This window comes from Carassius auratus, chromosome 44 (genome assembly GCF_003368295.1).
Source record: "Carassius auratus strain Wakin chromosome 44, ASM336829v1, whole genome shotgun sequence".
In the NCBI taxonomy this organism is placed as follows: domain Eukaryota; kingdom Metazoa; phylum Chordata; class Actinopteri; order Cypriniformes; family Cyprinidae; genus Carassius; species Carassius auratus.
In genome coordinates this window covers 6,405,092-6,418,757 of record NC_039286.1, presented here as the reverse complement: position 1 = coordinate 6,418,757, position 13,666 = coordinate 6,405,092, and the positions used below count along the sequence as shown (strand labels likewise).

At 38.5% G+C, this 13,666-nt stretch overlaps 1 protein-coding gene across 1 annotated transcript; it reads right to left on the bottom strand.

Moving 5' to 3' along the window:
• Positions 1-1,970: 1,970 nt before the first annotated feature.
• LOC113062288 (RNA-binding protein 24-like) lies at positions 1,971-12,622 on the bottom strand. Its single transcript, XM_026232035.1, has 4 exons — positions 12,165-12,622; positions 10,973-11,096; positions 10,426-10,480; positions 1,971-4,570 (listed from the first exon to the last, which is right to left on the bottom strand). Exons 1-4 carry the CDS (start codon positions 12,330-12,332, stop codon positions 4,228-4,230), a joined length of 690 nt encoding a protein of 229 aa, XP_026087820.1. The 5' UTR covers positions 12,333-12,622; the 3' UTR covers positions 1,971-4,227.
• Positions 12,623-13,666: the final 1,044 nt, after the last annotated feature.

Below are 13,666 nucleotides of genomic sequence, written 5' to 3'. Positions count from 1 at the left end.
ATCTGCCTGTCAGCCGCTATCAATGAGATTATTCTGCATCAGTTCCCGTGGCCTTTTCTTCCCGTGGTGCCATGCTATCATGGCCGACGTTAGACAGGCATCCCTGGTGATGGTGTGGTGGAAAGTTTCCCCCACTGCTGTGTCACAGTGGTACTGAAACATGAGCCAGCGTCAGGTTACACAGCGGGCAGAAATAGAACATCCTCGAGAAGCACCAAGTGCACAGATGTGGCACTTTGGCATTTCTTATTGATAAGAAAGGCCCTAAATAATTCACTGAGCCACTGCAGGTCTCCAATATGCAAAACAGCATTGAAACAGGTGTTACTGTAGGTAGGTTTGGTTTTAAGTACAGATAAAACATGTGTTGAGGGTTATATTTAAATGCAGGGTTGAGTTACATGGGATGTCAGCCTGGATCAGAATTTAAGGTCAGTTTATGGTCATTACCTAAAGTGCTCTGTCCTGAACATTAGAAGACTGGGAACAACTAGGTCAACATGGTGGACCTCAGATCTATGACATAGCGATTTGGCTCAAACATTGCTCAATCTATCCAGTATGAGGTTCACAAACAAGACACATAAACAAAATTGCTTATAGCATCAACTGACTGGTCATATTCAATTATATTTAGTGATCCTGACAACATGTGTTTACACAAATACGCTGATTATTCAACAGCCCTTGGAGATCAACACTTAATCATGTACGTTTATTCAACATGTCTCCCTTCCCTCGTTTAAAAACATGCAGGATTTGTTTGAATGATTTGCGTTGGGGCAAAACGGAATAAATTTCACAAATTAAGTAAACCCAACTATCTCTAAAGGAATATTCTCAGTTCAGTACAAATTTATTTTCAACTTGCCCCTCATTGTCTTCCTAAATAATTGAGGTTACAGTAATGCACTTACATTGGAAGTGAATGGGGTTTTCTGTTTTAGTGCAAGAGCACTAAACAGTTTTTAGAAGGAAATAAACTGGTAAATGTTTTCTGTGTGAAGTTCTGATTTACTTCTACAACTACAAAAATGGCCCCATTCACTTTCATTGGAAGTGCCTCACTTTAACCTTATTAATATATATTTTTTAAAAGGTTGAGTTCTTTTTTTGCTGTTGTTGTCCAAATTTAGCCACAAATGCTGTCAGTTTTAACAGAGGAAATAATTTTTCCATATATGTTTTTAATGAATTTTAAGCTTCACATGTCTGCTTTTAAATCCTCCACAAATTGACCCATTTTATTTATTCACACTTTTTTGAAAGAAAACAATGGGTGAATCAGGTTTTTTTTTTTTTTGTGGTCAGTCAACATTATGCCACAAATGCTGTCCATTTTACAAGAAGAAAGTGCAATTATAAAATTATAAGCTTTACATCTCTTCTTTTAAATCCTCTAAATAACTGGCCTATCAATTTCCATTGTAAGTGTCACAAAAACTGTTGATTGAGCTCAACTTGTATTGAACCTAGAATATTCCTCTATCAGTTGCATTATGAAGCAATGTCTGGACAGGCACAGTTGAGGTCAGTTAAATTTGTCAGCTCACAAACCAGCATAAACAAGGTCATAAATAAGCATCTCGGTGTGTGGCGAGCATAAGTGATGGCCTGTGTGTTTATACTGTTGGCTTGCTGAGAATATCACCTCCATCCACGAGAAACACACAACAGCTTGTTCTTCGTCACTGCAGTGGTAAAGCCACCTTCTGTCTAAACTAAGATCATTAGAAACAAAACACGAGCACTTTAAGCCACTGAAATATTTGGCAATTCACCATGTAAGTTTGAACCAGGATGACTCAATGATGAAGCAATGACCTAGAATGTGTGCTTTTGAAACAAGAAGTTACACAATATAACAATCACAATCCACATGAGCACACCATCCAGGCATCCAATGGAATGCAAGAGCTGTTTCCCAATGGAAACAGCAACAAAATCAGGCCTGTGCAATGATCAAACCGTTTGAGGTTTAAATATAGAACCTTTTATTTACATTTAGAGTAAATAGTGTTGAAAATCTGAAATAAGGCTTAAATACCTACAGAACGTTCGTATTTAAATAGTCAATAACACTTTACATGCCAAATCCAGTGACAATGAAAAACGTCTTTGCTTTCTTTTTGTGTGTTCTTCTTCTTCTTTAATATTTTCCCTTGTAAGAAAGAGAGAGTTCAAGTATAAAAATTCTCAACAGTGTAAAATAGCCCATCTGATGCATATTCAAAGCAATAGAAGCACAGCATCCATCCTCGACATTGACAATACATTCTAGTGTATAAAGCAGCATGTCCCTTATGTTTCGCGAAGTCTTTTTTTCTTTTGTCTTTTAAACAGTTCTGGATATGACAAATGGAGATAACATGCCCGAAACAACAGGCCTCCAATAAAATAAATGTCATATGATATGCATTAAGCCGATATTTAATGTCATGCTCTAAAGTTCCAAATGTATATATATATAAAAAAAAAAAAAAAGTAGAAGAATTGTACAGTGCACATAAAGAATTGTATCTTAAATAAATCCTACACCAACATTTTTGGTTGAGTATGTTAATACTACTACAACTAGGCCTACTCAATAACTTATAATAATATGCCATGAGATGAATACATTATATCCATACAGTACCGCTTCTAAGTCTCTGATCTTAGAGCGCAACATAAGTCAACTCAAAATAAATATCTTAAATAGCAGATCGCTTTAAATAGCATTACAAATGTAAGGCACACAAAGAACCCTAGTACTCAAGGATTCGGATCCTTTCTCTATAGTGCTGCTCTGTAAAGAGTTGCTCATTGAAATACATAGACCTTATTACTTGTGCTGGTGCTCAGACATAATTCTTAGTGAACATATAAAGACCAGGCAGATATCAGCTCGTTGGTACAGGGTGAAAATCTTGCGGGAACCCCTCTCTCTTATCGTGGCTCCTCGCCGTTGTTCCAGATAAAGATCCGTTGCTGGGAGGATGCACATGTCTGTCCTCAATCTTGGGAGGATAAGAAGAGTTGACAGACCCAGAGCAGGATGAAAGTGATGAAACTGTGACAGCTCAACAGACGAGCACCTGTAATCTTTCCAGAGCAATCCGACTGTTTATGTATCAATACCTGTTCCTTCCAATACAGCAATTGCTCCCTGATTCTAATACTAGTACTGAGCGATCCCCCATGCTTTTTCCCCCACATAGTAATCTTTGTGTGTATGCGTGTGTATATGCATCCTCCCTTGCCCACAGACAGACATTAACACTTAAATTTGTGTGTAACATTGTACCTGTTAATCCATGAGTGTTTTGTAAGCATATAATACAATACGTTTCAGTCTTTTTTTTTTTTGTCTTTTCGAGACTGCCTTCAAATTGTTCGATGCCCATTGTGGAGGAGCAAAAGAAAATCTCTCCTGTTCCTGCACTTTGTTTTGTCCCCCGGCGGCCTGTTTGCTTTGCATAGGTCAGGAGATCAATAGAGGAGTCAGGGAAAAGGGGGACATTCAGCATCAAATAGATAAAAAGGTCATTCACAACACATAAAACATGCTTACACTGGAACTTTCTCCATTTCGCCACAGTTAGGTCTACTATCCCTGATTGGCAGAGTTTGTCATTTCTAATTCGCTGAAAAATGCTCCATTTCCCTGATGATCAAAACAAATGCACTTGAGAAGAAGACAGAACAAAAAAAAGAGCCCTCAAAAAATGAGAATAAATATAAAGGTAAGGGGCCCTAGGATCAAAACGATGTGGGACTTTTCCAAGTGTCCTTCGGAAAAATTGGTCGCCTACAATTAAATGACAGCATCGGGACTAAAGGTTTTGTCTACAATCGCACCTATACCACAGTGATTAGTTGCTGCATACCTCCTTTTGTAATAAATATCTTACTCTAATATTAATTATAGAAATAAAGATAACATAATAAATGATAATAGTAAAAAGCTAGATTCTGTCCATTTCTGCTATCTTTTTTTTTTTTTTTGGTTTTAATTTGTTGTTTTTTTTGTTTGTTTTTAATCACAGCAAGTTGGAAAGCAATGGAGTTCCCATCTCACTAATAATCTCTCTATCAATTACTATCCCCGTCCCATACGCTCCTCGTCTTCCTCCTCTTGCAATCAACCCACAACCAGCAACTATTTTCATCACCATCCTCTTCATCATCTAGTAGCAGACACTGGGAGTCGACTCCCTGTGCATCTCCCATCCGCCTCTTTGGTTGCTATTGCATCCGTTCAGCTTGGAGCTGCTGGGGCTGGTACTGACCGAAGGCCGCGGCCGCGGCTGCAGAGCCTGGTGCAGCGGTGGCCAGTGGCTGCTGCATGGCGTAGCCGTAGCCAGGAGTAGCTACGTATCCAGTTGCGGCGGGAGAGGCAGCGTACGGGTATTGCTCGTAGGCTGCAGCAGCTGCAGCAGTTGCGGCGCTGGCGTACTGTGCGTAGGCTGCACCTGTGTAGTCGATGTAAGGTGAGGTCGCTGTGGCAGAGGCTGCCGCTGGCTGGATGTGAGGGATGACCATACTGGGCTGCATGAAGGTCTGCGGGTACACATAGTGAGTGGGGATCCTGTGAGAAACAAATTCAAAAGCATGTAAGCATTGCATTATGGATACATCAAATAAAGAACCACAACCATAGAGCGGACAGGCACCCCATTTCCACAATTCAATAACACCAAGGAAATGCCTGCTAGTGATTAGAAATATAAGGTTGCCAAAATAGATATCTCTCTGTAGAATTGTAGTTTCTATTCCATTATCATTACCAAATAATTGCTGTCTTCATACAGGTTTTTCTAAAATTCCCCCATGTGTCATTGGTCAAACAAACGGTTTCTCCACTCCCACAGTCATGAAGGACTTGTCAAGACACTCAAACAAACAGAGCAATTTAAACTAGTGCTTACATGTTTAAGGATGAAAGATATTATAAAAAAAAGAAAAGAAAAAAGAACATTATGCCCATCAGCTGCTGGTCAAGCAATCAGATGCCCCGCCCCCAAGCTCATGCCATTGGCTGAGCCCCTGTTGCTATGACAGGCTGCTTGGGATTCTCAAACAAAGAGAGCAATGTTTTGTTAATGCCTCAGTGTTTACGCTTTCTGGACGAACCAACCTACAATTGTCTTAAAGTTGTCTTTACGTTAACCTGGGACAGGAGAGAAGTATTTAACATTCGAAAAAATACATAAAACACCTTTAAATACTTAAAATGCGAAGTATGTTCTGAATCATTTGTGTTAAAAGTCACATCTGTTCAACACCCCTGTAACCGTCCTATGAAATGGGGGAAGGTAGGACCCAGCAGAGGCGAAGAGGAGATGAGGGGAGCATTGTGAATATGTCAGGGCTACTTTGACAGCTGGACAGTTTTCAAAAAGGGACGTTGCTGGCTGTTTCCCCCTCAACACTTAGACAATAAGCCTCGGGCTGGACAGCGCACACAGAGGGGAGTTTTGATTAAATAAGCAATCAGGAACAATGAGCCCATTCTGCCCTTCATTACGTACCCCATTGCACTTTCAGAGCGCTTTTCACATTTACTGCCTGCACTAAACAGCTGGGTGAGAACTTTTTTTATTAGTTCAGGGATTATAGAATGCATTGAAAGGCATGTGAATCACTAAATATGATTTAATAAGGCAGTACAACTAAATTGTAAAAGACAGTGACATCAGTGAGAATTTAGGGTAAGAGATTCTTATGAAAAACTGAATTGAGATTATGGTAAAGTTTTGACTGGGAACAGTAGCTATTGGGAAGATTATGTTTATGACTGGAATATGACCTAATTACTTTCAATATTTCAGAGTTGGTTTGAAAACGTGAGAGAACGTTTCTATCATGGCAACCCTATTTGCAGCACACCTCTATTATCAATCAAACCTCAACCCCTGGCCACCCCAAAAAACAAACTCCAAGACCTCTGCCCCAAATTAAAGAAAAGAAGCATTACACAGGCGTCAAGAAAAAAAAAGTGCAACAGTATTACCAACATCAGCTCAAAACAACACAACCACTCACAGAATGCCATAAATGAGAGGAATGAAACAAAACCTTCCTTTTTCTCACTCAGGTCAAAGGGCAAAGATGCTCCTATGAAATCTTTCATAGATGCCTTGCCAGCCTGAGGTGACAGCAGGGATCGTGTTAATAAAGACTCATACACAAGAGTCAAACACAGTGAAAACACACTCTACATACTGTAGGCTTCAAACATGGAGGAGTTCACATTCAACCTGCACAGGCACCACAACACAAAAACATCACCACACATAAGTGACCATTCACTCTTATAATAAATAAAATACTACGCCAATTTAAAACAAGGTGCACAATGCGCTCTTAAAATATTGTCTTAATTAAAGATAAAGGTATACAAACATGTATTCTGTGATTTAAATATGTATCAGTGTCAAAAATGAACTAATTATCATTAATAATTAACCAACAACAATTTACGATTAACGATTACCAATTAAGGGCCAATATTTGCCCACTGGATTTTATAGGCATTATTTACTTTTCTGGGAGCACAGTTTCAATTAAATCAATTAACATAAAATTAGAAATTAGAATGATTAGATGTATGTGAATGTTACAAATAAATAAAAAATTGCACTACAAAATGCAAGTAGAGCTTGCCCATGCAAAAGTAATACTGGGTAGTTACTAGGGCACTGCTATGCGGTTGCTAATGTACTGTGGCTGGTCACAAAGGTGTATTCGACTCTGGATTGTATAAAGAATAGCTTAAGCAGTAAAGTTAGTGCCAACAAATAAATGCAATAAACCTTCTGGCGCTTAATGGATATAGCCAATCACATTTTAAAGGGAAAAAAATTAATCCAAACATTACATTTAAAAAACTAAAAAGTTGTTCAGTGCATGTCTGTCACAACATGGTCTAATATTAGGTTGGTCTGTTGGTTATTAACACATTGGAACTACTTCCGAACATGCTGTCTTTAAGCAGTAGCAAGTTACAGAAACCTTGCACAACCACTTCGGTGTTAAATAAAGTGCAGCTGACTCTAGAGACAGTCAGTGCAGCTCTTTCAGTGAGTGACAGGGAGGGCTGGACGCTATTTTCTGCTACATCTCTCATTCCACACTAAAATACTACTTGCTAAATGCAAGAAGATTTAACCTTCTAAATCTTTATCTATCTGTCTTGTGAGCACTAAAGAAATTACTACATATCTGATCAGTCACATGACTATGAGCTAATCAATATTACTCCCATTGAAAACTGGTTATCAGGCTCTTTCAAACAGAGATTAAAATAATTGTTGGTACTGTGCTGGCCATAAATACATCCATTTCTCCATCTAGATCACTGCAGCCCAGGAACATTGAGGTTTGTGACTAAATAAAGGTCAATTTTGGACTTGATTTCCAGAGATCTAAAGACACCTGTCGTCATCTGTGAAGATCTCAGCTGTGCAACTATGATTAGGGCAACAAGACCTAGATATATTCTACACACTTTGGAAAAATTGGCAAGATTCACTTTGTTGTCACTATGTGGTTAGGTTGTTTTTACACACTATGTGTGATAATGGCATATATTTAACTCTGAACTCATGAGAAATTCTACAAAAGAAGGTTACATAACAGGCATGATTTTACAAACTTCAAACCTGACCTATATATTAAACAGTCAGTCCAAATTTGACTACCAACACCGTTTAATTGTGTTTGGCCCCTGAACAACCTTTTCCAACCACTTCGAGGTCAAAGTAAGGGACGCGCTGTTCATTTGACATGCAGCTTCCTGACAACACAGTCAAAAAAAGCCTTAACACGGTGCACTAGTGCCAAGCTAGAGGTGCCATCTCAGCAGCAATGTGGCGCACGTCGGGCCTTGTTGAGTTTATCGCAAAACTGAATGTCAGGAGCTGCACCAGCCCCCGAAGTCAAGAGAGAGTTTGTGTGACAGTGACCGGAGCCAGAGAGAGAGAGAGAGAGAGAGAGAAATGGAGAAAAAGAAAGACAGGGTGTTAAAGAGCGAGAGAAAGCTTCATGCGACTGCAGTGTCAGCACCACAGCCTTTGTGCAAAACAATGGTGAAGCTTGTTTTCCTTAACGCCGTTCAGGGCCATGTGACGAAGGCTCGCTCAGGGGGCTGTGGCATCCAGACATTTGTTTGTCACATCAGAGGGCTCACAACACTGCAAACACATGCATGCATGTTACAAACTCACCCACACACATACGCACACGCTGTGGAATCCTCCACAGATTACATCATGACACTGAACGACTGCCGGATTTTTAATATGCCTTATGATCTTACAGGAGATTGTCAAGTTGACTTTCTAAACTGTTGTTTCTTTGTCTGTCTGACTTTGGCGTGATATACACTACTGTTCAAAAGTTACGGGTGGGTAGTTTTTTTTTAAAGAAATTAATTCACCATTCAGGAAGAACGCATTTAAAAAAAAGACTGTAAATGCATTTATAATTTTTTTTTGCTTTCTACTCAAAGAATTCAGAAAAAATTATGTTTTTTGAAAAAATATAAGCAGCACAACGATTTTCAACATTGACAATAAAAAAAATTTCTGGAGTTATAGATGCTGAAAATTAAAATTTGCCAAAACCAACCTCAAACTTGCAAGAGCCAGTAATAGGCAGTTTAAAAAAAGTAATAAACCCATAAATAGAAAATTCTATCATCATTTACTGACCCTCATGTCATTCCATGCCTGTATTTTCTATCCCGAGACATAAAAATAAGATGTGAGATCTGAGCTGTTCGTTTCCAGATTAGCAATACAGTAAATGTACATGGTGATTGTTAATGCCAAGCACCAAAATGGCAAAAGCACTACTATAAAAATATCACAAAACAGACTCGTACTCTATACTTCAAATCTTCTGAACCTATTCAATAATTCTATGCGTGGAACAGAATTTAAGTTATACACCGAAAAGACACAAAAAAATCTGGTGTCAATGCTCAAATGTGCTAGTTTTGCAGTTCACATTTAACAAATACCTATTAAAATGTCTTTTCATTGCACAAAGCCATCGTATGGCTTCAAAAGACTTGGAATATAGCGCAGTCATTAAGATGCTTTTATAATGCTTTTTTGTCCCTTTTTGGAGCTTGGCAATATAAAAATAATCCACTTTTGTTTTATGGAAAAGAACATCTCAGACATCTCATGCTGCTTTCCAATCTCTTTTTGCATTTCACTGAAGAAGAAAAAATATACAAGAACAATAAGTGGCTGAGTAAATTGGTATATTTTGGTTTGGGTTAACTACCCCTGGTTGGTTTCGTTTTCATACAGAAATGGTCAACAGGGAATTTATAAGGACATCATCTTTTGGCAGGACTCTGGATCCACTGCAGGATGCCTTATAGGGCTAGAGTAAAGAGACGACAGTGGAGAAACATTGAGAGAGCGAGAGCTGAAATAGGAGGAGAAATGAACAGACACGATGGAGAGGTGAGAGAACGGTAAAGGGTGAGTATGTGTCATAGTCCCTGTGCTGTGAGTGTGACAGGACTCCCAATCAGTGAGCAAATTAAAACCGTAACGTGCAAGTTTGTAGTCGGGCTGTTGGGTTGGCGTGAAGAGGGATCAACAATGGCACACAAAACAAAACAGCACTCACTCCAATAACAAGACACCAGAAAACACAAAAAAGTGAAAGAAATTAAATTAAAAAAATAAATGATCAAAAACACAAGCCCCAGCAATAAAAGAAAAAACGTGAAGAAAATAAAAGGAAGCAAAGTAAAATCATACTTTGCTCCGTGTCAAAGTTATCACTCCTCCACAACACGAAAATGTAGCACCCCAAAACTAGCCTTTTTTCAATTTAATTAAAAAAAGCACACAGTTAAGCTATCAACACCACTTCATAACGGTAAAAAGGCACACACAGCTCTATGTACTATTAAAAGTGAAAGTCCAAACCAAAATAAAACCAACATACATGCATCTGTAATCACCATTTTTGAGCTTGTTTGTGTGTGTTTGAGTCTACAGGTACTGTAGCTACAGATCTGCACAAAGCTCTCAGAGCTATTCCTCAAACCACCAGTTATCTTAACCCAAATCGAGCCTGTCGGACCAGAGAAAGATAGACAACATTGAGTCAGGCTATAGTGTCCAAAGATCTTCTTACTCACACTGTCACACAGACACACAAACACACACACACACACTTACAAACTTTCAACAATCTAATTATATCAAAGTATTAAATAAGATTCAGTAACTATGAATAAGCATTGAACATCAGGTGTTCCCTATTATCAATGTATTAAAAAAAAAAAAAAAAAAACTTTTGTTGAACTCTTGAGTTCATAACCTGGTTCTAAAATTGGTTTGATGTTTATAACTACCACTGAACACCTACATAATCATTTTTTTCACAGTTCTAGGTGTTACTGTTACTCACCCATATGGTCTTTGGATGAAAGCAGGGTGAATCTGAGGGACGCCGAAGGTAAAACCTGCACACAAAAGCATTAATGGCATGTTAACATTGCTCTTATTATTTTTACAAAATTACAAATATTATAATCCCAACTAAATCTCTTAAAGATAAAGATTGGTGGAACTGCGGTTTTGTAGAAGTTTGCAGAAGTCAGTGGGACTCTACACATGAAGTACAATAGCTTACAGTCAATAACATGATCACATCTCTTATCTCCTTTACAGTCACTGTTTACCATTGATTAAGACCTGAAAACCTTATGTAAACATCAGCGCATGTACAAAGAAAGAAACTACACAACTGAAAAATGCCTATGCTTTTGCAGGAACATTAATTAATCAGCACTTTGTCAGCCAAACCTTGTAGGTTTTGTTGGTCAACATTAGTCATTGTGCCTATATATACATATATATATATAGAAGAGTGATGCAGCTGTTAACCAATGGCTTCTACTCCGGAATATTCTTTTTATGTCTTTGCTCTTCATAGCAACACATAGAAGGCTCACCTGGCTGCATTACCCGTGGCTTGGCTCCGAGATAAGCCAGGTTAACATTTGCTTTCCTGCCATCGATGATGGGGTTGGGGTCCTTACAGGCTCTGTCTGCGGCAGAGCGGTCTGCCATAGTCACCTAGTTTCAAATAGAGACGTGTGGTGCATTAGAGATACAGATTAAAGCAATACATGCTCTAAAAAAATAAAGGGATATGCTAATTCTGGTAACAAAAATCTATATCCAAGCATCAATGACCCTATTTGGTACTAAACAGACAGAGAAAGCCTTTGCAGACTAACAAATAATTGCTTTAAACAAAACCCTCCAGGCCTCAGTCCCAAATGAGGATTTAAGGACAAGCTGGTGTGTGTTACTTGGTGTTTACTTATATTGTAATATGTCTGGCTAACAAAAAATAATCACTCAATAGGTCACTCAAGTGTTTTCTACGTCTTATGTTGGGTATTATTACGAAGCAGTTTATTGTGAAATCCACTTGGGGTCGGTCCCTTAACTGCTGCTGTGTGGACTGTCAAAACTTCACAAGTTGGCTTGTTTACTCAGTCGCTGACGAACTCTTATCAGGGTGCTTCTAGTCAAACTCGACAGCTGAGCCAACAAGGGCCTCTTTAAGACTTCAGTTGTGCACTTTAATCGATCGGGAATATTCTGATCAACATGCGGCTTCAATTTTACACCGTGTATTTTAGATTTAAAGGGGCCGTTTACCTCAAAAATGATTACCCGCATACATTTCTTAGAATACAAAAGGAAATGACAGTCTGAGTCATCAGAGTTCACTTTCCTTATGTCTTTTCTTACATAAAATGAAAGTGAAAAAGGGACTGGGATATTTAGCCTAAGATTTCGTTTCAGGACAACATGAAGGACTGATGAGGTGAACTGTCCCATTTACAACACGTTTCAATATCAGCCAGTAATAGAAATGCAAGCAGATAGCGTAAAACAATTGTAAAAGTTTGAAAGGTTTAAAAGTCACTTACTAAAATAAATAAAGTAAGTGAGTCGTCAAGCGCGCGTTCTATAGAAACTCAGTGCGCTTGACTATAAAAGTCACCTTCATTAGTTCTGGTGAGTTGCCATTTAAATGTGTTGTGTCACGCTGTCACACTGCCGTGGCGCAAAATGTTTGTTTCAAAGTTTACGTTTGACAGCCTCTAACGTCATAGTGGGAATACTTACAAATCCATAACCCCTGGACTTTCCAGTCTGTCTGTCGGTAATCACCACAGCTTCTTCTATTTCGCCATACACTTCAAAATATTTCCTTAGACTGGAATCCGTCGTATGATACGGAAGACCACCGACAAATATCTTGGTATAAGTGGTGTCCTTTTGGGTGGTATGCATCCTCACAAAAAAAGCTCAAGTGCAAAAAAATAATAATGATAAAAAATAAAAAAGGGAAAGTCGATAGTGCAATTTAGGATTGATAATGACCGTAGCACCCCGTTAATAGTCCGTTAAAATATTCACTAGAACTTACAAAAAGCGATTGCTGAGGAATATAAAACGCACGCTCGCAGATGGGTTTTAATGTCAGAGGTAGATTAATGTGGTAAGTAATGTGGAGCGGATTGAACCAAGGATCATCAGGTGGGTCAAACTCCTCTTCCAAACTGACGTGACTTCTAAAACGTGCGTGTGACCCATTCCTAAAAGCACCCGGTTAAACCACACCCAGAACACTTTGAGGGAACACGCCCACTCCACGCGCTGAACAACAGCTGGACGACGCACAAGGGGCATCTGTGTGCCATTGTTCAAGAACTGTAGACATTTCATACATATGTTATTTCAGGTAATGCATGTCGATTTGAGTGTGATAGGAAAAAAATACTCCAAATGCAATCTACTGCATGAAAACCCTATGAAACCAGCCTACAGACCCAGCTGGAAAATCAGCTGGAAACACTGGTAGTTTGAGATCTAAGAAAAATATAGGCTAGCTTCAGGCAAAAACTACACATGACAATAAAGATCTGTCAAAAATAAACTTAATTGCTAAATTAAAAAAGGCAGACACAAATTGGGTTAACACTTAACTCCATATGACCCAATAAATAAGAAAAGAACAAAAGAATGATTTAATCATTTAAAAAAAAATAAAAAATAAATAAAACACATTCCTTTGAGTTCTTTGTAGCATTTTTTGTAAATTTTTTGTATTTATTCTGGAAAAAAAGTATACAGCCTATATATAGGCTATATACAAACCCGATTCCAAAAAAGCGGGGACATTGTACAAACTGTACAAAGTGAGGCATTTTGAAATGTCATGCCAAATATTGGCTCACTTTGTATTTCATGAGAGCTACACATTCCAAAAAAGTTGGGGCAGGTAGCAATAAGAGTCCGGAAAAGTTCAATGTACATATAAGGAACAGCTGTAGGAACAATTTGCAACTTATTATGTAAATTTGCAACATGATTTGGTATAAAAAGAGCCTCTCAGAGTGGTAGTGTCTCTCAGAAGTCAAGATGGGCAGAGGATCACCAATTCCCCCAATGATGCGGCGAAAAATAGAGGAGCAATATCAGAAAGGTTTTTTCAAAGAGCAATTGCAAAGAGTTTGAATTTATTATCAACAATGCATAATATCATCCAAAGATTCTGGAATCTGGAACAATCACTGTGTGTAAGGGTCAAGGCAGGAAAGCCATACTGGATGCCCGTGATCTTC